Below are 24,164 nucleotides of genomic sequence, written 5' to 3'. Positions count from 1 at the left end.
TATAATAATTTGCAAACAGAAGATGTCTATGAAGAAGTGGTCAGAAACTATTTAAACAGATGAATGAGAATTTTGAACAACATGCTCTACAACTGATGACAATGAAACAGTATATCCCAGCAGAGTTTTAAATGATCTGCTACTACAACATTCATTCACTCATTCAACAAATATTTACTGAATTATTACTACATGCCCACCACCGTGCTAAGCACTAGGGATAATTCATTTATAGACACTGTCCCTGCTCTTATACAGTGCACAATCTAGTAAGAAAGAGAGTTGAGCAAATGGGCAATCAGAATATAACTAGCTAAGGACAGCAACAAGAAAAATGAAAAGCAAGGTTCTATGAGAGTACATAGAGGGTAGATAGAGAGTACATAGACTACGTAGGGATATGTCACAGAAAACCATTCTCTGGAAATGAGGTCTAAGCTCTAAAACTGAAATGGATAAATTTTAGCTTTTTAAGAAACTGTTATGGGTGAGGTGCTTCAAAATCAAGAATTAGATCACTGTAAGAGGAGCCTGGTAGGCTGCAGTCCATGGGGTCGTGAAGAGTTGGACACGGGACACGACTGAGCGACTTCACTTTCACTTTTCACTTTCATGCATTGGAGAAGGAAATGGCAACCCACTCCAGTGTTCTTGCCTGGAGAATCCCAGGGATGGGGGAGCCTGGTGGGCTGCCGTCTGTGGGGTCGCACAGAGTCAGACACGACTGAAGCGACTTAGCAGCAGCAAGACCTTACAAGTCCATTAATTACTCTGAAATGACTTGAATAAGAGGGACACGATGAACATTTTAGAAAGATAAATCTGGCTCCAATGTCAAGAACCAGGAAAGAAACAGATGTTTAGCAGGTATCTCAAGTAGTGATTCAAAAAAGTAACTCAGAAAAAGAGGGGAGCGTTTAGGATGACTCCCTGCTCTGACTTGAGAAAACGCATGGACAACAGTACCACGCACTGAACCAAGGAATACAATAAGGGTGGGGAGACTGAGCTTAGTCTAGGAGCTGTGGAGTGAGTGTCTCTGACATGGCTGGATGGCATCACTGACTCAACGGATGTGAATTTGAGCAAACTCCGGGAGACAGTGAAGGACAGGGAAGCCTGGTGGCCTGGTGTGCTACAGTCCATGGGGTCACAAAGAGTCACACGTGACTTAGCAACTGAACAACAATGAGTCTCCGAAACACTCAGCAATCTGACTCAAGTCTAGATATATGGAAGTACTGACCGGAGAAGTAGACTTGGGAGAGATCTGAATCACCCAGACACAATGTGTCGATGAGAAGACAAAAGGTCTGAGTGGAAGCCTGAGGACAATACCTTAAAGGCCCCAGCAAAAGCCTGCCCCGTGGGACTGATAGTAGACTATACATGGGTATACGTGTGTGTGCGTTCAGTCACTCAGTTGTGTCCGACTCTTTGTGACCCCATGGACTGCAGTCCACCAGGCTCCTCTGTCCATGGAATTCTCCATGCAAGAATACTGGAGTGGGTTGTCATTTCCCACTCTAGGGGAGTTTCCTGACCCAGGGATCAAAGCCATGCCTTCCGCATTGGCAGGCGGATTCTTTACCATTGCACCACCAGGGAAGCCCTAGTAGATTATATACATTACTCTTAAAACTGTTAAGTGAGCTCTGCAAATAGTCCCTCTTCTATTTACTTAGGGAGAATAAGGAATCATAATGGACAATGGAAAAAAAAAAACCAAAAACCTGTGGCTCATTCTACTACTTGAGCACATTTTCAGATATAGTGAGCATACTTTTTCAAAAGTTAGTATTTATTTGTACAAGGACAGGGGAGCTTGGTGTGCCACAGTCCATGGGGTTGCAACAAGTTGGACATGACTGAGTGACTGAACAACAACAATTTGTACAACTCCTCCTAAAATGGCTACCTGAAAAATCAAAAGAAAGCCTGTGTTCCTATGTGTGTATGTCAGTTTGGATATTAACACACTTTTAAGTGTCACTAAGGTTGAAACTGAGAAAAATGTGCATGTACCTCTGTCAAGCACCTTCAAGCCTCAGACACTCACTGCCACTGAGCTCTAATGAAGCCCAGATGCTGAGCTGCTAAGGAGGGAAAGTGAGACTGCTTCCCCGACACTGAACCTGAGCTGAATATGCAGATTCCCCCAGATCCGGGGTGAGGTTTGAGACAGCATATGTTTTCTTCTCCTTCAAAACAGAAGCAATGAAAATAAGAATAATGTTATTAAGCAAAGGTATACAGATCCTGAAACTAAATTCTTTTTTTTTTTAATTCAAGTCAATAGGGATGAAGAGGTTCTTCTTCACAAGTGTGAACTGAAGGTTCACACTTCAGTTTTTCAAACTACCCTCAAAAAATGATCACAATCATATTCACACACTCCAAGTATGAAATGGATTAAATGTCACCAATACAACTCCGTAACAAGAGAGTTGACAGTGACCCTGCTGAAGTAGCCATCCTTTAAGAGAAAAGTGTACTACAGAACAGAGACAGGATCCATGTGATCCTGCTGCTGCTGCTGCTGCTAAGTCGCTTCAGTCGTGTCCGACTCTGTGCAACCCCATAGACGGCAGCCAACCAGGCTCCACCATCCCTGGGATTTCCTTCTCTACATGTGATCCTAGTGGACCTCATTCACTCAAGAAAAATATCTTCCAAGCAAAGTCTACACTAAATCCTGGGACTAAAAGAATGAGTAAGAGACAACCTCAGCCCTAAAGAAGATTACACTCTAACAGGAAGAAGGACATACACACAGTTACTATAATTGTGAGAAGTGAGAGGGAAGAGAAGGCAACAGTGATATCATGCTAATTGGGTGCAAAAGTCAAAGAAAGGGTTCCCAGCTTTCTAGAGAAACAATTTAAATAAATGGAAACTGACTCCCAGAGGGGAAAGTTAAAAAAAAAAAGTCAAGAATGCCCTCACTACAAATCTAAGAAAGAATAATAAAGATGAGTTTACAAAATTTAAACAAAGTTTCAACTCTCTGAATCCCCTAGTGAGGATGAGTCTGGAGCTCTGTTTCTGTTTACTTTCTAAGAACCTAAAACATCTATATGAAGAGCTGTGCTTGGCTTTGAATGTTCCAGTATTAAAATTCTGAAAAGCTCAAAAATTGTGCTAAGGAGACAAGATCCTCCAAATTCATAACAGGAAGCGTGGCATTTTCCCAGATTATTCTCTGGCTTCAATGAAGAGAGAGAATGGGGACCACACTGCAGCAGCAGGATTTATAAATATGAATTACAGGATGAGATGATTTTCCAAACATCTGTCAGAAGCTAATCTGATCCAAGAGAAGAGGGGGTGGGGGTAAGGAGAGAGACTTAGAGGAAAGCCAAATAGACTATCGTGTAGAAATTTTGTGGACTTTGGTGGGTTGATGGCATCTTGGGCATTGCATGCCCACTCTACAACGATAAATACCCAAAGTCTGTACAATAATATACTTTATACCATTCAGAGCACTTATGTATGTACCCTCATTTGATCCTAACAATGCACATAGTAGACATCTCTAGGTAAATGTAAAGAAAGTGACATGGTACTTTGACATGCTCTGTGAAGTAGGAAGAAATCTAGAGATACCACGTAGCATAGTTGTCAAGAGGCTTTTGAATAAATCAGACCTGGTTTCAATCACTGTTCTGCTACTTACTAAGTCAAGGATATGGTTTTTCCAGTAGTCATGTATGGATGTGAGAGTTGGACTGTGAAGAAAGAGCACCAAAGAATTGATGCTTTTGAACTGTGGTGTTGGAGAAGACTCTTGAGAGTCCCTCGGACGACAAGGAGATCCAACAAGTCCTTTCTAAAGGAGATCAGTCCTGAATATTCATTGGAAGGACTGCTGCCGAAGCTGAAACTCCAAACTTTGGCCACCTGATGTGAAGAACTGACTCACTGGAAAAGACCCTGATGCTGGGAAAGATTGAAGGCAGGAGGAGAAGGGGACGACAGAGGATGAGATGGTTGGATGGCATCACCAACTCAATGGACATGAGTTTGGGTAAACTCCAGGAGTTGGTGATGGACAGAGGCCTGGCGTGCTGTGGTCCATGGGGTCGCAAAGAGTCGAACATGACTGAGTGACTGAACTGAAGTAATCCTGGATTAGTAGTTGAACGTTTTCTTCTAGGATACTGTATCTATAGAATGATGATAACTACCTCATGAAACTGTTATACAGATTAAATAAAACATGAAAAGTAGATAGTATAGTGTCTGACATACAGTAGGCACTCAGTAAACAAAAACTAACAATAATTTTCAAAAGTTCCATATTCACCTGAGTAATACTGTTTTTAGGATACCACACCAGCTCAAATAATTCAGAAACAAAATTTTACCCTGGACTTAAACCGAGCTCACATACCTAGAGGTTTTAGTAACAAAGTTAGTAGTTATTAATTAGAAACAGCCTCTTAGGATCTGTCTGGTCTGTTTCTTGTATTTCATAATCTGCTTGAGGTGGTAGGGTGGGGACAGAGCTCTTCAAGGAAAACTGAATAAAATATGTATAAGAATGAGCTATTTTTTGTGATCCTCCAACCTTCACTTCGGAAAAGGAAATGGCAACCCACTCCAGTGTTCTTGTCTGGAGAATCCGAGGGACGGGGGAGCCTCGTGGGCTGCCGTCTATGGGGTTGCACAGAGTTGGACACGACTGAAGAGACTTAGCAGCAACCTTCACTTGATGACGTACTGAGAGATCTGGGTAGAAATTATACCATATCCCTTTCTCTGTTGTTAAAATACAGGCAGTACTTGACAAACTTAATCCCCACTTCTGAATGTTCCGCTTAAGTACCATGTGGGACGTGCTTTGGAAACAAGTTAGCATCCATGAATTTGACCAGCAAGAGGAAACAGCCAACTTTTTAATTTCTCAGTTCTATAAAGTTAACTAGACAAAAATCTCTTTTCAAAGTTTCAGCATCTTCAGTTTGAAAACAAAAATACTAATACTTTGCCCACCTGAGTTGTTATAAGTTAAAGACAGTATCTTTAACAGCATTTAATCACACAAATAAAAGGATGGAAGAAACCTCAAAAAGCACTTAAAAGAAGAAAATCATCTATTCATCACTTTTACACAGGTGACATGGTATAATGAAGAGCATATCTAGAAAGACAGAGATCTATGTTCTGATCCTGGTTCTGCCACTAAACTCATCCTGATTTCCTGATCATTCATTTATTCCCCAAATACTTACTGTTAGCTGCTAGATGCCTGCAGCTGCCACTACTACTAAAACTTCTAATAGTAGTCCTCTGCCTTCCCTACAGAACAGACTAAAATAATTTATAGAGCTATGAAACTATCGGAGAAGGCAATGGCACCCCACTCCAGTACTCTTGCCTGGAAAATCCCATGGACGGAGGAGCCTGGTAGGCTGCAGTCCATGGGGTCGCTAAGAGTCGGACACGACTGGGCGACTTCACTTTCACTTTTCACTTTCATGCATTGGAGAAGGAAATGGCAACCCGCTCCAGTGTTCTTGCCTGGAAAATCCCAGGGGTGGTGGAGCCTGATGACTGCCGTCATGGGGTGGCACAGAGTTGGACACAACTGAAGCAACTTAGCAGTAGCAGCAGTAGCAATGAAACTATGTGATGATTTTTTATATTACATTTGATATTATTATAGCTATGTCTAAGTTACCACCTAAGGCATGAAACTACTCTCCATGTCAAGTTCAAGAGGCTCTCTAAGCCTCAGTTTCTTTATCCATGAGATAAGAGCGCTGAGTTAAATAAGCCTAATATTCCCTCCAGGATCTTCCCTGGTGGCTCAGACGGTAAAGCGTCTGCCTACAATATGGGAGACCTGGGTTCAATCCCTGGGTCGGGAAGATCTCCTAGAGAAGGAAATGGCGACCCACTCCAGTATTCTTACCTGGAAAATCCCATGGACGGAGGAACCTGGTTAGGCTACATTCCATGGGGTCGCAAAGAGTCAGACACGACTGAGCAACTTCACTCATTCACTCAATATTCCCTCCAGTAGCAGAACAAAACTGGGATTAGAAATCAGGTTTTCTACTTAGCAAAAGTATCATGCCTTGACCAATATAAAATAAGGAATTCCCACTTGTACAGGCTCTGAAACTTGCTGTTGTCCCTAAATCTTCAATCTCAGTTGGACTATGTACTTGAGATGATCAACTCATATGGTTGCCTTTGTGAAATTAATAACCAAACTGTTATTTCAATCTCCTGAGAGTGTTTTGGAGAAGGCAATGGCAAGCCACTCCAGTACTCTTGCCTAGAAAATCCCATGGACGGAGGAGCCTGGTAGGCTGCAGCCCACTGGGGTCGCTATGAGTTGGACACAACTGAGCGACTTCACTTTCACTTTTCAGTTTCACACATTGGAGAAGGAAATGGCAACCCACTTCAGTGTTCTTGCCTGGAGAATCCCAGGGACGGCGGAGCCGGGTGGGCTGCCGTCTATGGGGTTGCACAGAGTCGGACACGACTGAAGCGACTTAGCAGCAGCAGCAGCAGAAGAGTGTTTTACTCCAAAAAGATCTGATCCTTTTTATTTGGATTCTTGTTATTCAGTCACTCAGTCGTGTGCGACTCCTTATAATCCCATGGAATGCAGCACGCCAGGCTTCCCTGTCCTTCACTATCTCCTGGAGTTTGCTCAATTCTACTCCTGCTTCAGTTTTTTTTCCCATTAAAATGAGAATGCATTGCCATCTACTGGACTCTGAAGACATTGCTGCTACAGTTTTTTGTCTGAGAACAAGAATTCTTAACAATTTAAAGCTTTTTATACTTTATCAATAACATAATAGTTATTATGACAATATAAGTTGTATAAAAATAAAACTCCAAAAGCTGAGGCTAGGGATAAGGTAGGGTAAGAGAGAAAAGTACTATCTCTTTGAGATTTTTAATCTCAATTATTGCTATGACAGTTCTAAATATAGCAAGCATTCACCTACATTTGTTAACAAAGTAAGCCCCTCCTACATGCCAGGCACTGTTCAAGGGACACAACTGCTGACGAGTGTACGTATTAGAGAGCAATCCCTCTTTTCATATGGTTTAGAGACTACTGAGTAGTGGTGTCCATACTGAACCTTCCTCATGTGCCAGGCTCAGAATATGCATTATCACCTTTAATATTCAAAATAATTTATGATGAGGAAGAAATTGTTATCTCCACTTACAGGCAAAAAAACAAACTCAGAGATGACTCAGTTTGCCCAAAATCTCATGGGTAAGCAGAAGTGGTGCCTGGAATTCAATTCACATCAATCTGACTCCAACACCCATATTCTTAACCACTAGGAGTGCCCATTCACCCAAGCAGCTGTCAGCATTCTTCCAAAAAGAAAAGTTGTTGCCAAAAAGAAATTCAGATAATGATAACTTCACATGTCTGTATTAAAGGTAAAACTCCTGCACAGGGATCTGAAAAGTTTCCAGCTTACTGGATCAAGAACTGGCCCAACAGCCTCTCATTCCTGATGCTCCTCCAACTGCCCTCCTAGTAGCAAAATCCACCTGGGAGCATCTCTCCCACTCACCTAGCCTGATTCACCAACCTCTTCCTAAGGTTCTCTTCGAATCACTTACGGTTCTGCTATAACTCACTGTGTTAAGATCCAAACAACTGATATCAAAAATAATTTTTCAAAATAAACCTATTTGTAAATTGCAGCTCTTCTGGAAAAAATGCTACCTTATCTCAGGTAAAAGAATAAATGTTGGTGAGTCTGCACCTAACATTTCTGCATCCCAGAGTACTGAGTTTAACAATGGGCATATAGTAGGTACTTGATACGTACCGACAGAAAAAAATCATGAATCAAGTTTACAACTAAAAATAGATTTTTATTATCATTTATTCAGTTATTTTCTTTGTCTGCATTGCTGTTAAATATGTAGGAGTTTAATTTGTATGCCAAATAAATGAAACTTTACTACACAAATTTAACAAGGTGTCACTTCCTAATAATGCCAGCAGAAGTTACTGAATGAAGGATTCAGACCCACAGTATATATTTCAGTCAAAGATTTTCAAATATATTAAATAGTTTCCAAACACATCCCTGGAAGTGAGATTGAATACTCATCCAATACAGTAAAAAGCTGAGACATTTACTAGATTCCTAACAACTCAACAGAAATGAGTAAATCCTTTTTGAGAAGCAGATAAACAAAGAGGCAAAAGTTTCAAGCAAATAAGCTTCAACTTTAAGACCACGGTTGAAAAGTTTAGACCATAGACTCATCTAGAGCCAGACATCCTGGAACGTGAAGTCAGGTGGGCCTTAGGAGGCATCACTACGAACAAAGCTAGTGGAGGCGATGGAATTCCAGTTGAGCTATTTCAAATCCAGTAAGATGATGCTGTGAAAGTGCTGCACTCAATATGCCAGCAAATTTGGAAAACTCAGCAGTGGCCACAGGACCAGAAAAGGTCAGTTTTCATTCCAATCCCAAAGAAAGGTAACGCCAAAGAACGCTCAAACTACCGCACAATTGCATTCATCTCACACACTAGTAAAGTGATGCTCAAAATTCTCCAAGCCAGGCTTTAGCAATATGTGAACCGTGAACTTCCAGATGTTCAAGCTGGTTTCAGAAAAGGCAGAGGAACCAGAGATCAAATTGCCAACATTCGCTGGATTATCAAAAAAGCAAGAGAGTTCCAAAAAAACATCTATTTCTGCTTTGTTGACTATGCCAAAGCCTTTGACTGTGTGGATCACAATAAACTGTGGAAAATTCTGAAAGAGATGGGAATACCAGACCACCTGACCTGCCTCTTGAGAAACCTGAATACAGGTCAGGAAGCAACAGCTAGAACTGGACATGGAACAACAGACTGGTTCCAAGTAGGAAAAGGAGTTCGTCAAGGCTGTATATTGTCACCCTGCTTATTTAACTTCTATGCAGAGTACATCATGAGAAATGCTGGGCTGAAGGAAGCACAAGCTGCAATCAAGATTGCAGGGAGAAATATCAATAACCTCAGATATGCAGATGACACCACCCTTATGGCAGAAACTGAAGAACTAAAGAGCCTCTTGATGAAAGTGAAAGAGGAGAGTGAAAAAGTTGCCTTAAAGCTCAACATTCAGAAAACAAAGATCATGGCATCTGGTCCCATCACTTCATGGCAAATAGATGGGACAGTGGAAACAGTGGTTGACTTTATTTTTCTGGGCTCCAAAATCACTGCAGATGGTGACTGCAGCCATGAAATTAAAAGACGTTTGCTCCTTGGAAGGAAAGTTATGACCAACCTAGACAGCATATTAAAAAGCAGAGACATTACTTTGCCAACAAAGGTCCGTCTAGTCAAGGCTATGGATTTTCCAGTAGTCATGTATGGATGTGAGTTGGACTATAAAGAAAGCTGAGCGCCAAAGAACTGATGCTTTTGAACTGTGGTGTTGGAGAAGATTCTTGAGAGTCCCTTGGACTGCAAGGAGATCCAACCAGTCCATACTAAAGGAGATCAGTCCTGGGTGTTCACTGGAGGGACTGATGTTGAAGCTGAAACTCCAATACTTGGCCACCTGATGCAGAGAGCTGACTCATTTGGAAAAGACCCTGATGCTGGGAAAGATTGAGGGCAGGAGTAGAAGGGGACGACAGATGATGAGATGGTTGGATGGCATCACCGACACAATGGACATGGGTTTGGGTGGACTCCAGGAGTTGGTGATGGACAGGGAGGCCTGGCGTGCTATGGTTCATGGGGTCGCAAAGAGTCGCACATGACTGAGCGACTGAACTGAACTGAACTTTAGACCATGGTGGCTGAAGATACTTTAACATGGACAGAGGAAGGATTAACAGCAACACAATCATCAGATGTGTTTCTGGTTACAGCTAATGTGAAAAACCAGGAATGCTGAAGAACTGGTCAACAAAAACTTTAGTCACTATTTAAAAAGTTGCTTTAAAACATGCTTCCTTGTGATAGCTTCACAAGTAATCTTTCATCTTCCATATAGAACATACATTCTTAAAGCCTTGCTGCCTTAGAATATTTTAATCCTTTATGAAATATTTCAGCCACAGATATTCTATCCATATTCAGTGACTGTGATTACAAGTATATTTGGACTTATTTCTGTCACTGTACCACATGCTTCTGTTTACTATTTGTTTTCTTTTTTGTTTTCCTTTTCTGGCTCCTATCAAGTTGACAGAGTTTGCTACTCCTTATATTCCCTTTTTTCCCTCTGCCAATTAAAAATCTATATTGTTTCTAGTATTTAGTAGGTATCTTGACATTTTTACCATGCACACTTAACCACAAGCTATTATAAGAAATTTTAAACTTGTTTACTATCTCTAGCCTCCTCCCGAACAAATCAATGAGTCTTACTCTTCAAAGAGCCTCCCCCACCTTATTATTGTCTAGAGCAAACAGAGTCCTAAAACTCTCTGTGGAGAAGGGTCAGTTGCTTTTCCTTCAACCCATTGTGAGCTGATACTTTAATAAAATACAATAAAAAGGCACAATAATGTCAAATGGCTATAAAAGTTTAAAAACATTTACTTTCATTTTTTTATACTTGGCTTACCACAGACTGGTGACAGTTCTAGACTAGCTCTGGGCCACTTTGAACAACAGTGGTGATTTGTTTTATCATTTATGGTGTAACTTAGTTTTTGTGTGCTTTTTGGTTTGTCAGCAGTTAGCCAAATTCACTAATGTTTTACCACTTTTATACACCCTGCTATATCCCACATCTTCCCTTTGGGATCAATTCTTTATCTACCACATTCAGTATAGATAGAAGCAGTAAACCTTCAGTCTTCAGGTACTTAAAATTGTCTTTCACCCTCACCCTTTACTGAATGTTTACCAGAAATAGAATTGTACGTTAACAGTTAACAGCACTTTGAAGATACATTTCTTCTTGAATCTACTGTTGCTGATGAGAAGTCTGCTGTCAGTCTAATTTATAGGTAATATTTCCTTTCTCTCTATGAGCTTTTAAGATTTTCCCTTTTAAAATTATCCTTAAAGATGAGTGGCGTCCCTAAGATATCTTTTTTCAGCCTCCTTTTGTAATAGGGAGAGCCCTATCTCAGCTTTTATGCACATTTAGTGGAATCAAGATTGCCGGGAGAAATATCAATCACCTCAGATATGCAGATGACACCACCCTTATGGCAGAAAGTGAAGAGGAACTAAAGAGTCTCTTGATGAGAGTGAAAGAGGAGAGTGAAAAAGTTGGCTTAAAGCTCAACATTCAGAAAGCGAAGATCATGGCATCCGGTCCCATCACTTCATGGGAAATAGATGGGGAAACAGTGGAAACAGTGTCAGACTTTATTTTTCTGGGCTCCAAAATCACTGCAGATGGTGACTGCAGCCATGAAATTAAAAGACACTTACTCCTTGGAAGGAAAGTTATGACCAACCTAGACAGCATATTCAAAAGCAGAGACATTACTTTGCCAACAAAGGTTCGTCTAGTCAAGGCTATGGTTTTTCCTGGGGTCATGTATGGATGTGAGAGTTGGACTGTGAAGAAGGCTGAGCGCCGAAGAATTGATGCCTTTGAACTGTGGTGTTGGAGAAGACTCTTGAGAGTCCCTTGGACTGCAAGGAGATCCAACCAGTCCATCCTAAAGGAGATCAGCCCTGGGATTTCTTTGGAAGGAGTGATGCTAAAGCTGAAACTCCAGTACTTTGGCCACCTCATTCGAAGAGTTGACTCATTGGAAAAGACTCTGATGCTGGGAGGGATTGGGGGCAGGAGGAGAAGGGGACGACAGAGGATGAGATGGCTGGATGGCATCACTGACTCGATGGACTTGAGTCTGAGTGAACTCCGGGAGTTGGTGATGGACAGGGAGGCCTGGCGAGCTGCAATTCATGGGGTTGCAAAGAGTCAGACATGACTGAGCAACTGATCTGATCTGATCTGAGTGTGCATTTTGCCCAGAGAAGCCCATCTTTCAGCCAATTATATTAAATGCTTCTGCCCACTTCTTTGAGCTTCTATCTCTGTTTCAGAGATGTTTATTATTTTGCTTTTTGTTTGTTTTAGCAACGAATATCTCTTTAAACTTCTCTGATTTCATCAATCACTGTCTTTGGTTTGGTTCAAAATCAAACCAAAAACAAAAACCTCTCTTTCTTTAGCCTGAGATTCCACAAAAAATTTCACTCCCTTTTCCTCATCCATCTCTCACCATTCCTTCTCTGCCACCTTTTACAACATCTTCTCCCATATTTGGCCTTTAAAAGTGGGAGATCCTCAGGCCCATTACTAAGTCCCTTTTTTCTCACTAAGTACTGCTTGTCCTTGGTCTATCTTATCTGAACTCATGATTTCAGTAACTATTTGCCATTGTTATATCTCGCTATTTATATCTCTATCTTGCTTCTCTCCTCTGAACTCCAGATTCATATAATTCAAATGCCTCCTTTAAAACCTACACAGGGCTATCTTGAGGTATTCTCAAAGTCTGTATGATCAAATCTCAACTCATGATCTGCCTCTAACAAAGCTGGTCTTCCTCCAGTTCCTTAGCTCTCTCAGTGCCTGGCACTTTTATACATCTGGTTACTTCATCTAAGCCAGAAACCCAAAAGGTAGCCTTAACATCATCTTTTTTCCTCTACCCTAAATTCAAACCAAGTCCTAATGATTTTACCCCCTAAAACTTTCCTAAATCTATCTGCTATTCTACCATAACCCTGTTCCAAAGTATCAAATCTCTTACCTGATACACTTATAAGTAAGATCCTTCTTACTGTCTTCCCACATACATTCTTGCTGCTTCTAAAATCAGTCCTTATAGCAGCCAGAGTGAAATTATTAAAACACAAATCTAATTATACCTCTGCCATGGTAAATATCCTTCAACACACTTCACGGCTCTTAGGATAAAATCTTTTAAAAGGTTCTGTTATGTGGTCCCTGACTACCTTTCCAGCCACATCTGGTATCATTTTCCCTTATTACCCAGACCTTCCTTCAGTTCCTTAAAACTCACCACTTCCTCTAGCATTTCATGGCCTTCCAACACTACCCTCCTCTACTCAGAATGCTCTCTCTATTCAGCCCTCACTCTCTCCACATTGTTCACTTCCATTCACACTCAGGATTGTAACCTTAAAAGTCAAGTCCCGAAGACCATTCTTGAGACACTAGAGCAGGTAAGATCATCACACGCTTTTATAGCACTTGCCACCATTTACGTTTATATAGTCACCTGTTAGGTTACTTTACAGTGTGTGTCTCCTCCGTACACTCCATGACAGCAGGGAAATCCGTCTGCTCACCACTGTACCCTGAGCACTTAGAGCAAGGAGCTGATGTATAGCATGTGCTCAATAAATAGCCACTGAATGGATGCAGCATTCTAGCAACAGTATTTCAGATCATCAAGAATTAGGAAACAACATGATCACTAAGGAAATCATGTAGAAACTCATTTCACTGGTTTGTGGCCAAAATTAAATAGGATAAAAAACATGAATCACCTGACATGGTACCACAGAGAGCAGGCACTTAGTAAAAACAAATTCCTTCTCCTTTCTCTAATCACCTTTAGATACAGAGACAGCAAAGACCATAATGAAACTGACTACAATATAACTTGCCTCAGGATTCTTAAATTTATTCAAAGCTGTAAAAGATATCTGAAACATTTAGTGAAACTGTATTACATTTAATCAAAAGCCACTATCCTTCTTTAACCCCTAAAGAATTGTTAGAAAGCAGCCAGTTGAGATTTTCTTTTAGGAAAATTAATATAATATGGATTTAGAAAAGATGGGTGCAGTTACAAAATGAGTTTTCACCCGAAGCCACACTAAACAACAAACTTACACTTAAAACATGGTTCTATTTACACAGAGCTTTTGCCTGATATGTGAATGCACACCTGCACTAACAAAACTCACAGCATCACGCAAACCCTCTTACCTTATGTTCAAATGGAGCACCATAATAGCCATCATTCAGCCCAAAAATTATTTCATTCTGGTTGCGGGCATGAATCTAAGAGAGGAGGAAAAGACATTATTAGTTCATCTCATTCCAATCAAGTTTTAATGTGACTAGAAAATGACGGGACCTACTTCAATGTTGAAAAATAATTGGCTATGTCTAACAAGCCAGCAGAAAACAAACTGCATATCATAGGACAAGGCAATCAATTTAGAGTTTCCTGTTTTAGTCAAAGTTCTCACAAAATCATCACGTGCGATCACAGGCACCATCATTCACACACATTTTCCACAAACACTTCTTGAGGTTGTTACAGAAAGCAAATTCCTTAAGCACAGGGGATTAAGAGGCATACTATACATTATTTAATCTCAAAGAAAACACAATCCAGGACTTCCCTGGTGGTCCAGTGATTAAAATCCACCTGCAATGCAGAGGACATGGGTTCAATTCCTCATCTGGAAAAATTCCATATGCCAATGGGGCAAGTAAGCCCAGCACCACAACTACTGAAGCCCATGCACCCTCGAGTCCGTGCTCTGCACTAAGAAAAGCCACCCCAACGAGAAAGCCGAGCACCATAACGTAATAAAGAGGAGCCCCAATCGCCGCTGCAACTAGAAAAAGCCCATGCACAGCACCCAAGACCCAATGCAGCCAAAAATAAATAAAATTTAAAAAAAATAACAGTTCAATTAGTCTGTCAATGCTTTAAATCTGTCGTAGAAAAAATAAAAGATTAATACTATTTTTTATCTTCAAAAAGACAGTCTAAAGATAATATCCAATCCCCAAAACCCTTAAAAGTCTACTAATTATTTTCTGCCAACTACTGTTTCAAATACAACTGATTTGAGCTTCAGTGTTACTTCAAATTAAACTTCATCTAAAAAATGGAGGAATAAGACTTTCAAAATTGAAGAAGAATTTTTAATAGCTCAAAACAGCATAAAGTCTATAAAAACAAATTTGATTACTTGATCAGAAAGAGTTGTGGCTGAAATGTTTTTTAATTGCTTTTGCAATGAGGAGTTAAAGTGAGGGTTCAAGTGAGGGAAAGAAAAAAGACTACCAGAATAGAACATTTCATCTTTTCTTTCTCTAGCTAGAGATACAAAGGCCAAAGTCAGCAGCAGAAAATTCCTGTGAACATTTACCTGACTTCCATACCTGCTGTATCTGTTACTAAAGCAGAATTAATCACATGCTTCCTGTTAGCCTATATCTTTACTCAACTGAATACAACGATACCAAAAGATGGACCTGCTATAATAAATTTATAATGAAAACTATAAACCAATTTTAAGAAATGTCCCATCTTACGACAGAAAAGGAGAAAGCACTATGAAATCAGTTTCAAGATTAGCAGAAACACAAAAATTTTACAAACACCAAATATTTTATACATATATATACCTCAAGAGGAAAAAGATTAAAATCATATGCATCAAAATGTTAACAATGGTTATCTGAACAAACATTTCACACACAAAAAAAGAAAAAGGTGGAGGACTGAGAACAAATATACATTTTCTTAATGTAAAACATCATTTCATCATTAGGGAAATCAAAATTAGGATGAGATACCATCAGAATGGCAAAAAATTAAAAAGACTGACATTAACAAGTCCTTACAAAAGTAAGAAACTTTCATACATTGCTGATGGGGACGCAGAATGATAGTTACTTTGGAAAAAGTTTCAGTTTCTTACAAGTTTCAACACAGCTCTTACCATTAGACCCAGAAACTCCATTTATTCAAGAGAAATGAAAACTTATGTCAACACAAAGACCTATATCTAATTATTCACAGCAGCATTATTCATTGTAGTGGTGGTTACTTACTTCATACATTTGTCAAACACATTGAAATGTATACATTAAAAGGATAAATTTTATTGTATGTAAATTTTACCTCAAAAAACCCTAACTTGTAAAAAAATTTCATTCAAAAGTCATTGATTCCCTGACCCTATGCAGACTGTCTAAATACCTCTTAAACGTACTCCCGTAGCTCTCTTTGCAGGTATTTATCTATCATCAGTTTACCAGGTCCTAAGAACCTTATCTTAGTCATCTCTGGATCACTGACACTAAGAAGGATGCCTGTCAGAAAGCAGATGACCAATCAATAAACCTAAGTGATGCTGGCTATTAACCTAATACAGCTTAGCCTCGCTTTCCTCTAAAAATCTGTAACTCTATTATATCTGATTTTTAGTAGTAGTTGTTATATCTATTTCATAGGTGACTTTAAGTGTCTAATTGGCTTAGAAAAATGTTTTCCCTTTCTCTTGTTCTCTGCTATACCAGCTTTGTAAGAGGATACATGAATGCTAACTCTCTGAAAGTAGGGTAAGTTAGACCTAAGTACATTTGGGTGTTTTAAGAAGACAACCAACTAGGAATGTATGAACTGAAAAACATGATGAAGGCCATCTTCTCTGGGCAAAACAAGACTTTGCCACAAGCCTATAGCTCTGCGATTCTAACGTTAAGAAGCACCACCCCATGCAAAATGTTAACAAGTGCTTAGTGTCATTGTGCACAGGGTCTATGCACAAAGAGCCAACTACAGCATGTAGGAAGACAGAAAGAACATGTGCCCCAGTGCCTTTAGCCGGGCTAAAGGCAACAAGCATTTGGGATTAAAAGAATGACCCTAAGCCAAAGTCATTACCACATGAGTTTTAAGATCAGTCCCAAAACAGAAGAAAAAATATATAAATAAAACAATTTGCAGCAGGTTAGAATTTAGTAAAGGAAAATATTTATTGAATGCATTGTTCTGGTCTCTATCCAAGAACACAAAATAAACTATGGTGTGCAAAATAAAGGAAGAGTTGTTTTGTTGTTGTTTTTTTACTCTGAAAAATATACAGAGAGAACTGTCTAAGAGAAATATACCAGATGGTATATACTGAATAAATATTAAGAAATATGAAGGATGTTTGCAGATACAACTAACATTTTACATTGCCTTTATCAGTAGTCCCACAGGTATCACAAAATAGAAATGGCATTTATTCCAATGTGGGATGGGTAGTTACCAAGGACTACATGTATACAGCAGTGTAGTACAGCGGAAAGAGAATGAATTTTTAAGTCAGCCAGGCCTCATATAAATTCCAGCTCCACCTATCAGTGTGATCTTGATTAGTTTCTTAAACTCTCTGAGGCTCAATTTTCCCATCAGGAAACTGGGCAATAATATCAGCTTTCACAAGGTTGTCAAAAACATTAATTGCAATTACTTATGTCTGGGACTGGCAAATAGGTTTCATTTCATATGCAATTCTGGCATATTGCTAGGTGCATTCTGAAATACTGTGTTAGAAAAGACTGCACAGCTACTTCTGAGCTCAGATAGCTCAGTCAGCTACATCAGTCATGGGGAACGGGTAGCAGTAGGTAAGCCAGGCATTTGTCATCCCTGTGTTCAACAAACAGTAGCTCCTCTTATTCTTGGAAAAACCCTACTCTACTGGCCATAAGAGAGGTGTTCATTTTCAACTTATTTTTCAGATTCTAGGGGAAATAGCCAGCATGACAGAAGAGGCAGAGTACTATAAGAAAGCATATTCTTTCCTACTGCCCACCCCACTCAAAATCCTCTTAAATTAGCAGCTTAAAGCAGTTCTTCATAAATGTTTTCAGTTATTTTTTAAACTTCTCAATGACTCCAATTTCTGTAATTAAGTAAACAGTCATAAAAGGTCTCTTTTTATTAACAGGAAATATAGAATCTGACAATTCAACAAAAAAAAAGCTAGATGGTTTCTTTGGAGAGGACAACTACTTGAACCTGACAGTCTAAAAATTACCTGCTGACCCAGGTATTTCAGCCCGTCCAAACAGACTTTCCATTCAATCAACAGCTGGTAGATGTCCTCCTTTCCACCCCATATCTTCACCACAAAACAAGACACAGATGTATCCAGACGGTCTGGCATTATTCCAAAATCAAGACTCCGCCATGTTGGATTCTGTTAATAGAAATGAAAACCTGCTTTAGGAAGATCCTAAATGTTTACAGTTATTTCAGTTAGGTTGTACATAATTTTGTTTTTTAACCAAAAGAACTCATATATTACATTGCAAACTTAAGTGAACTAAGAAGACATTCCAATTAACATGAAGAGAGTGATACTGACACTTTTCAATTTCTCTGCTTAATTATAGTCACTGGAAGGAGCATATATTCTAGTCTCTAATTAACATGGCTTCCTATGGTAATTCATTTATTTATTCCACACAATACACAATCATTAAGAAACAACATATAAACAATGCCCTCAAAGTACCTCCAACTTATTGCTGGATTTGAACGTCTCTTTAAATAATTACACAATTTCATGAAAACTCCAATATTCAAAAGGTTACAAAGTGGCACAGGAGGGATTAATAAACTATGAAGGAACAGGGGGAAAGAGGGCATGCAGGCCATGAAGCTTGGCTTTTATAGGACAAATAATATTTCACCAGGTTGAAAGAGGGAATTGCCCAGTAAAATAAGGGCTCAGAGGTGTGAAATAGCAGTGTGGTCAAGTAACTATGGCAACTGCTAGAACACACAGCACCAGAGTGGCAGGGTGCGAAGCTGGAGCGATCAACAGGAGGCTTCATGCCGAGGAGGCAGTTTACTGTGTACAAGCTGTGGGGACACTGAGAGGCTTTAAGGTTAAGAAAGACAAGGTCAACTGTATGCTCTGAAAGAAGTTTGTTTTCCATTCAGATAGTTGAAACATTCTCTGAAAAGGGAAAAAATTAAGGGACTTTAATATTATCAATAGACATGAACTACAATACATCAATTATTTACTTTCAATTATTTCCCTACTTTTTTAAAAATTCTTTTTTAAATTTTTATGTGGAGGATAATTGCTTTACAATATTGTGTTAGTTTCTGCCACACATCAACCTGAATCAGCCAGAGGTAGGCACATGTCCCCTCCCTCTTGAACCTCCCTCCCACCTCCCACACCAACCCACCCCTCTCTAGTTTATCACTGAGCGCTGGGTTTGAGTTCCCTGTGTCATACAGCAAATTCCCACTATTTATTTTACGTATGGTAGTGTTTCGACGTTACTCTTTCAATTCATCCCTCCTTCTCTTTCCCCCACTGTGTCCACAAGTCTATTTTCTATGTCTGTGTCTCCACTGCTCTCCCGCAAATAGGTTCATCAGTATCATCTTTCTATATATATACACATTAATATAGGATATCTGTTTTTCTGATTTATTTCACTATGTGTAATAGGATCTAGGTTCATCCACCTCATTAGAATTAACTCTGATGTGTTCCTTTTTATGATTAATATTCCACTGTATAGATGTACCATAACTTCCTTATCCATTCATCTGGTGATGGACATATACGTTGCTTCCATGTCCTAGCTACTGGAAATAGTGCTGCGATGAACACTGGGGTAATGTGTCTTTTTAAAGAATCCACCCGCAATGCAGGAGATCCTGGTTCAATTCCTGGGTCGAGAATATCCCCTAGAGAACAGATATGCTACCTACTCCAGTATTCTTGGGCTTCCCTGGTAGCTCAGATGGCAAAGAATACACCTGCAATGCAGGAGACCTGGATTCAGTCCCTGGGTTGGGAAGATCCCCTGGAGGAGGGCATGGCAACCCACTCCAGTGTTCTTGCCTGGAGAATCCCCATGAACAGAGGAGCCTGGCGGGCTGCAGTCCACAGGGTCACAAACAGTTGGAGATGACTGGGCAACTAAGCGCACAGCACAGGGTATATGCCCAGCAGTGGGATTGTTGGGTCATATAGTAGTTTTATTCCTAGTTTTTTTTAAGGAATCTCCATACTGTTCTCTATAGTGGTTGTTACCAATTTACTTTCCCACTAACAATGCAAGAGGGTTCCCTTTGTCCACACCCACTCCAGCATTTATTGTTTGTAGATTTTTTGATGATGGCCATTCTGACTGGTATGAGATGATATCTCATTGTCTTGATTTGCTATTTCCCCTACTTTAACTGTTAGGGCTCTCATTACTGAACATAACTAATTAATCTCATTAAATTATCAATTTTCATATTATATAAATCAGTAAATCAAAAAGCCCTCATATAAGGGTAACTGATCTTTGCTTCGTGACAGTTTTTTTCCTGACCAAAGTGGGGAGGGGACCAGAGCAGTATTTTTGGTTTAGGGGATATATTGATGTATGTGTTTTTGTGAATTTAACTGCTGACGTTTCAGGAGAGGGAACAGGACTTCTAGTTTCATGGTGTTTATGTCTGATCTTTTTCACTTGTATGTATTTTGCTTGTATATTTTTATTTTCTGATTTCCCTGTACTAAAATAAAAGCTCTGATAGACAGGAACATTGCCTGATTTGTTTACCACAAGATCCCCAAAGTTTGAAAAGTTCCTGGTATGTGCTCAATAAATATTTGCTGAGTGAGTGAATGAATGCCCACTTAACCAAAATGGATGTCTGAGGACACCAAAAGATTATCAATAAATAGCATGATGATAACACAATAAGCTCACTGTGCAGTTTTATATGGATTCCACAGCACTCATGAATTTCAACCTAAGATCATCAGAACTCCATTCTGATATGACCCCCACCCTGTCTCTATCCCACCAAAATTGTTTTAGCAACCCTGCTAAATAGGGGTGGTGTGCTTAGTGGCTCAATGTGTCCAACTCTGTGATCCCATGGACTACAGCCCGCCAGGCTCCTCTGTGGGGATTCTCCAGGCAAGAATACTGGAGTGGGTTGCCATGCCCTCCTCCAGGGGATCTTCCCAACCCAGGGATTGAATCCAGGCCTCCGGCATTGCAGGCGGGGTCTTTACCATCTGAGCCACCTGGGAAGCCCAAGAATACTGGAGTGGGTAGCCATGCCCTCTGCCAAGAGACCTTCCCAACCCAGGGACTGAACCCAGGTCTCCTGCACTGCAGGAGGTTTCTTTACGATCTGAGGCACCAGGGAAGCACAAGAGTACTGGAGTGGGTAGCCTATCCCTTCTCCAGGGAATCTTCCTGACCCAGGAATCGAACCAGGGTCTCCTTCATTGCAGGCAGATTCTTTACCAGCTGAGCTACCAGGGAAGCCCAAATAGGAGTAGAATTTCATTTAAATATGAAGATGAACATTAAGGTCTAGGAATAAGTAGGCAGACCTGTACTACAAAAAATGCTCAAAAAATTCTTTACACTGAAGAAAAATGACACCAGACAGAAACCTGGCTCTCTAAGACGGAATAAAAAGCACTGGCAATGGTAAAGAGTGAGTAAATATAAAAGACTATCTATTTTTCTTATTTTATTTATATCATATATGACTGTTTAAAGTAAAAGTTATAACTGTATAAAGAGTTTTATAACATATGTATAGATTCATATATACAAATGTAATAGCATAAATTAGAGAAGGTAGACAACTGGAACTATTCTGTTGCAAGGTTCTCCTGTTTACATGAAGTACATACAGCAATCCTAAAGTAATGATTTAAAAAGTAATGCAAAGAAGTACAGCTGAAAAGACAAGGCAAGAATGTAAAACAATATGAAAAAATATTCTATGATGATTTCATTTATATGAAGTTCTAAAACAAGTAAAACAAATCTGTGGTGACAAATGATTTCCTCTTGTGGGGAGACCGGCTTCTGGGCATAAGAGAACTTTCTGGAATGATAGGAAATGTATATATCTTGACAAAGTATGTATGCACTTACCAAAACTCAGCAAACAAAATAGTTAAAATTTGTGCATTTCACTGTATATGACTTTTAATTAAGGAAATAGACACTGAACTCCAAAGTATAGGTTTGCTTCTTATAGTGGTAAGGATTAGTAATTCTGAGGCCACTTTTTGTGAATTCTAAGCCTGAGCAAAGATGTGGAGGTCAGTGGAAGCCAGGTTTTTCACTGTCAGAAAATGGAGTAACAAATGAATTTGTTCAGTCCAGAGTTCAGCTGGACTGAAATTGGAGATATTGGTGTGAATGCATGGTTTTTAAAAGAAAGAGCAATAGATATACTGTGTGTGTGCGTGTGTGTGTGAGTTCCTAGCTCAGTCCCTTAAGAAAGGCCAGAAGTAATGAGCACACTAGTAACAATGAGTGTGCTCAGATCTTACTGTCTATTTAGCAATCTCAAAAAAAGAGAACCAAGGGTTCCTTGGGGAGAAAACTGATTCCAGAGCTACGGCAGGAAGGGTACAACATGAGTCTGGAATATCTCAAGCCAGAATGTCAGGAAGTACTCAATGATGTCGACATATCAAAAGGACATAGGAATCAATTTACAGGGCTCTCACTAACCAAATGCAGGATAATGTAAGCATCAAAATAAACTATAATAATAGATTATAACCCACTGAATAAAATAAGAATCTTTGAGTCCATAATGATACAGATTAATAATTAATTAATTAAATGGGAGAGAAAGTTAAATTGCCAACTAATAAATAATAAAAGGAAAGATGGAAATTAGAAAATCACCAATGGATGCTAAAACTGGTAAGCAAACAGTTGATAAGAAGCATCATATATAAAAAGTCTCAAAGTTTCTCCCTCACAAATTACTTATTAATTATAAATGGAAAAATTATAACTTCTCAGTGGAGAAACCTGACAGGAATTACCTTAATCAGGTGACAAATTGGGACAAACCAGCAACAGGTGCCTCTTAAAACTAAGCACTGAAAAGATTACAGCACTACAGGTATAGTTTTCCCGCCAAAAATGCATTACCTGAATCTCATCATGAAGAAACATCAAACAAACTGAAAGAGTCTACAAAATAATTGGTCTGTATGGTTTTAAATGGAGGGACTGGTTCCAAATTGAGAAAGGAGTAGGTCAACGTTGTATACTGTCACCTTACTTATTCAATTTATATGCAGAGTACATCATGCAAGATGCCAAACTAGATGAAGCACAAGCCAGAATCAATTGCAGGGAGAAATACCAATAACCTCAGATATGCAGATGACACCACCCTATGGCAGAAAGCAAAGAGGAACTAAAGAGCCTCTCGATGAAAGTGAAAGAAGAGTGTGAAAAGGCTGGCTTAAAACTCAACATTCAAAAAACTAAGATTAAGATCATGGCATCTGGTCCTATCTTTCATGACAAACAGATGGGTAAACAATGGAAACAGTGAGAGACTTTATTTTCTTGGGCTCCAAAATCACTGTGGATGGTGACTGCAGCCATGAAATTAAAAGACGCTTGCTCCTTGGAAGAAAAGCTATGACAAACCTAGACAACATGTTAAAAAGCAGAGACATTACTTTACCAACAAAGGTCCAATAATAGTCAAAACTATGGCTTTTCCAGTAGTTGTGTATGGATCTGAGAGTTGGATCATAAAGAAAGCTGAGCACCGAAGAACTGATGCTTTTACACTTTGTTGCTGAAGAAGAATCCTGAGAGTCCCTTGGACTGCAAGGAGATTAAACCAATCAATCCTAAAGGAAATCAGTCCTGAATATTCACTGGAAGGACTGATGCTGAAGCTGAAGCTTCAATACTCTGGCCACCTGATACGCAGAACTGACTCTTAGGAAAAGACCCAGATGGTGGAAAAGACTGAAGGCAGAAGAAGAGGACGACAGAGGATGAGATGGTTGGGTGGACATCCAATTCAATGGACATGAATTTGAGGAAGCTCCAGGAGTTGGTGATGGACAGGGAAGCCTGGCATGCTGCAGTCCATGGGGTCGCAAAGAGGCGGACACAACTGAGAGACTGAACTGATGGTTCTGAACGCTGAAGTCAGAACACCCCGAAAAGGCTAAAGAACTGTCCAAACTTAAGAAGAAAGCAACATGACAACTAAAGACAAAGTGTTTCTAGATTAAGTCTTGGAGAGTTGACAACACCTGAATAAGGACTAGGGATTAATTGGTGGAAACCTAAATTGGTACAGCCACTTGGAAAACACTACGGAAGTAACTCAAAAAATTTACCATAGAACTACCTTATGATCCAGTGATCCCTCTTCTGGGTAGATACTCAAATGAAATGAAAGTGTCTTAGAGATAGAAGTGCTCCCGTGTTCACTGCAGCATTATTCACAATAGTCAAATACATGTACAACCCAAGCGTTAATCAACAGATGAATGAATAAAGAAAATGTCATGCATATACGTGTGGAACATTATTCAGCCTTAAAAAGGAAATCTTGCCATTTGCAAAAGCACG

The 24,164-nt window shown here is 39.7% G+C and overlaps 1 protein-coding gene across 14 annotated transcripts in view; it reads right to left on the bottom strand.

The window, feature by feature from the left end:
• The window catches only part of UVRAG (UV radiation resistance associated), a 331,316-nt gene that overhangs the window by 252,144 nt on the left and 55,008 nt on the right, over positions 1 to 24,164 (bottom strand). For all 14 annotated transcript variants that reach the window (XR_015141562.1, XR_015141561.1, XR_015141563.1 and 11 more), the window contains 2 exons: positions 17,798 to 17,959; positions 13,950 to 14,024 (listed from right to left, as the gene is read on the bottom strand). Coding sequence is in view for 10 of the 14 variants with exons in the window: in XM_086338466.1 (XP_086194592.1) it covers positions 13,950 to 14,024; positions 17,798 to 17,959 (237 nt within the window). In the remaining 4 variants the exon portion in view is untranslated. The remainder of the gene's footprint in view (positions 1 to 13,949; positions 14,025 to 17,797; positions 17,960 to 24,164) is intronic.

The sequence above is a fragment of the Bos grunniens genome, chromosome 15 (assembly GCF_055505025.1).
Source record: "Bos grunniens cultivar Pamir isolate PY7600 chromosome 15, Bosgru_T2T1.0, whole genome shotgun sequence".
Classification (NCBI taxonomy): Eukaryota; Metazoa; Chordata; class Mammalia; order Artiodactyla; family Bovidae; genus Bos; species Bos grunniens.
This window is presented reverse-complemented; position numbering and strand designations above follow the sequence as displayed.